The following is a 2,333-nucleotide window of genomic DNA, read 5'->3' as shown; positions in this document are numbered from 1 at the left end:
ATTGAATTGATCACTGGACATAAGAATGCAACATTCCACCAATAGATCACACAGTTGTTGGCTATGAATAAGCTTATTAATTACTTTAAGTAAAGATCAGCAAATTGAATTTTCTTTTGCAATTCATTATCATTGCTTTAATTTTATTTTTTTTTCACAATGTCGATGTTCCATCAAATGAGTCACTAAAGGAGAAAACCCTGGTGAAGAAAACACTAATTTCTGCCCACAAGAGCAACATTGCTTAGAAATTAAAGGATGAGCTTCGGGAAGTCAGCAATCACGCTCCTGATCAATTGGAAAACAAGAAGTTTGCAAGATGGGCTACAACTTGGTGGCAACAGTTCATTATATTACTTCAAAAGGGAGTAAAGGAAAGGAAACATTAATCATTCTCTGAATTCAACATTGCTGATGAGGTCCTGGAGGCAGCTGCCCTCTTAGGATTATTATGGTGGCAATCTGATATTGCTTACTTGCAGGACCAGGTCCCAATCACTTTGGATCCATTAAAATTCAGCTTGATTTCCTTTAAATGATTACGCAAACTATATAAGCGACATTGAAATCAGAAAGTTTATGTGAATGAATTGATAATAAGAATTGGATGGCTTTGATCTTGTTAATTTGAAACATGCAGATTGGACTCCTCTTCTTTTCTTTAGGATTTTTGGGCTTGTTCCCTCTATTCCAGGCAATTTTCACCTTCCCCCAGGAACGTATGATGCTCGAAAAGAACCGTCTTCTGGCATGTACAGGCTTTCCTCATACTTCATGTCAAGAGCCATTTTTTATCTCCTTACTCCTTTTATTACAATAACGTATAGGATGGCAGGACTGAACCCACAGCAGGAAATTTCCTGCACAACTTATTTGCACTTCTTTTCAGTGTCCTTATCTCTCAAGGCCTAGGACTAGCCCTTGGTGCCTTGGTAATGGACCAAAAATCAGCAGCCATTCTGATTCAACATGTACCTCCTTTCATATCATGGATCAAATGCATTTCCATTAGCCATTACACATACAAACTCTTCTTGGGGTCTCAATACAAGCCAAATGAAACTTACCCTTGTGGTCATCCTGGAAAAGTTTGCTTGGTTGGAGATTTTCTATCTATAAAACATGTAGGCCTTGATGAGTAAGTCCTTCTCCTGTTGCCCTGGCTATAATGCTTATATACTACCGTCTGATTGCTGTTTTTGGCCCTCATGAGAATTGGAGTGACCAAAAAATTAGAGAACTAGCTAAACGACCTTTTCCATTACGTATAAAACCAAGAATGAAACTTGTTTGAATTAATTAGAGATGTTCCTTTTTCATTTTCATTTTAGTGGCTTGTATGCGATATGGATGAGAAGTAGAACTAGAGAGAATTTTGTACTATTTCATTTGATTTAACAAGTTTAAGAAATTAAACTATCCTTTGTGGTTCCTTTTATGTTAAATTACTTGACATTACATTTGTCCATGGGCCTAGAAGTCTGTTAGCCCACAGGCCTAGCTTGGATTAGATTTTGGACAAATTTTTAAATTTGAGTTTGATTTGATTTGGTCCTATTTGAAATATTATTTAATTAATAAAAAATATTTTTTATTAATTTAAATATATATTTAAAATGTCAAAGAATTAATATGCAAATATTTTTTAATATTACAAATAGTATTATTAAAATAATTTGATCTAATGGACAAGTTTAGCTAATGAATGACATTTAAAGATGAAAATCAAATTTGGCTTGGTCTAACTCATGAACATGATAACTTTATTTTAGGTGATAAGGGCTAAATTGTCTAGATTTTCTATCTAAAACATCATCTTTGATTTGAACATTCTCATCGAGCAACACATGATAAGTAGAGCTTTGTACTAGTGAGACCATGTTAGTTGGATTGATACAACTTAATCCAATGGAATAAGGTTTTTCAAATTTGGATTTGACTCGAAATATTATTTGATTAATAAATTTTAATTTTTTATTTAATTTTAATATTATATAAAAATATTAATATAGTAATATAAAATTAATATTTTAAATTTTTTTTTAAATAATGTAAAGCTTATTTGGGTGAAATCAAGTCAAATTTTAAAACATCAACCGAATTTGACCTGATTCATGATCACAATGTTTGAATATCTTATTTACAATTCCCCAATTGTTAGACTCCTAGGGAACAAATTTGGCCAATGCCTTGGTTAAGAATGGAAAAGGCCATGCTAGTCTGTCATGATTATGGCAGTATCATATGCACCCCTTGCAAGCTTGAGTCATTGTTTTTCTCTATAATTTTTTTTTTTTGGTGCCATATGTTTTAGCCACAAAGAACATGACATT

At 32.8% G+C, this 2,333-nt stretch overlaps 1 protein-coding gene across 1 annotated transcript; it reads left to right on the top strand.

The window, feature by feature from the left end:
* Positions 1 to 258: 258 nt before the first annotated feature.
* LOC149514561 (ABC transporter G family member 9-like) lies at positions 259 to 1,511 on the top strand. Its single transcript, XM_089744207.1, has 5 exons — positions 259 to 343; positions 433 to 488; positions 641 to 748; positions 828 to 1,138; positions 1,478 to 1,511. Exons 1-5 carry the CDS (start codon positions 259 to 261, stop codon positions 1,509 to 1,511), a joined length of 594 nt encoding a protein of 197 aa, XP_089600333.1.
* The last annotated feature ends 822 nt before the right edge of the window (positions 1,512 to 2,333 follow it).

The sequence above is a fragment of the Durio zibethinus genome, chromosome 15 (assembly GCF_047325235.1).
Source record: "Durio zibethinus cultivar Kanyao isolate XHJ-2024 chromosome 15, ASM4732523v1, whole genome shotgun sequence".
NCBI classification, from domain to species: domain Eukaryota; kingdom Viridiplantae; phylum Streptophyta; class Magnoliopsida; order Malvales; family Malvaceae; genus Durio; species Durio zibethinus.
The sequence above is the reverse complement of the archived record's forward strand: the minus strand, read 5'-3'. Positions and strand labels throughout refer to the sequence as shown.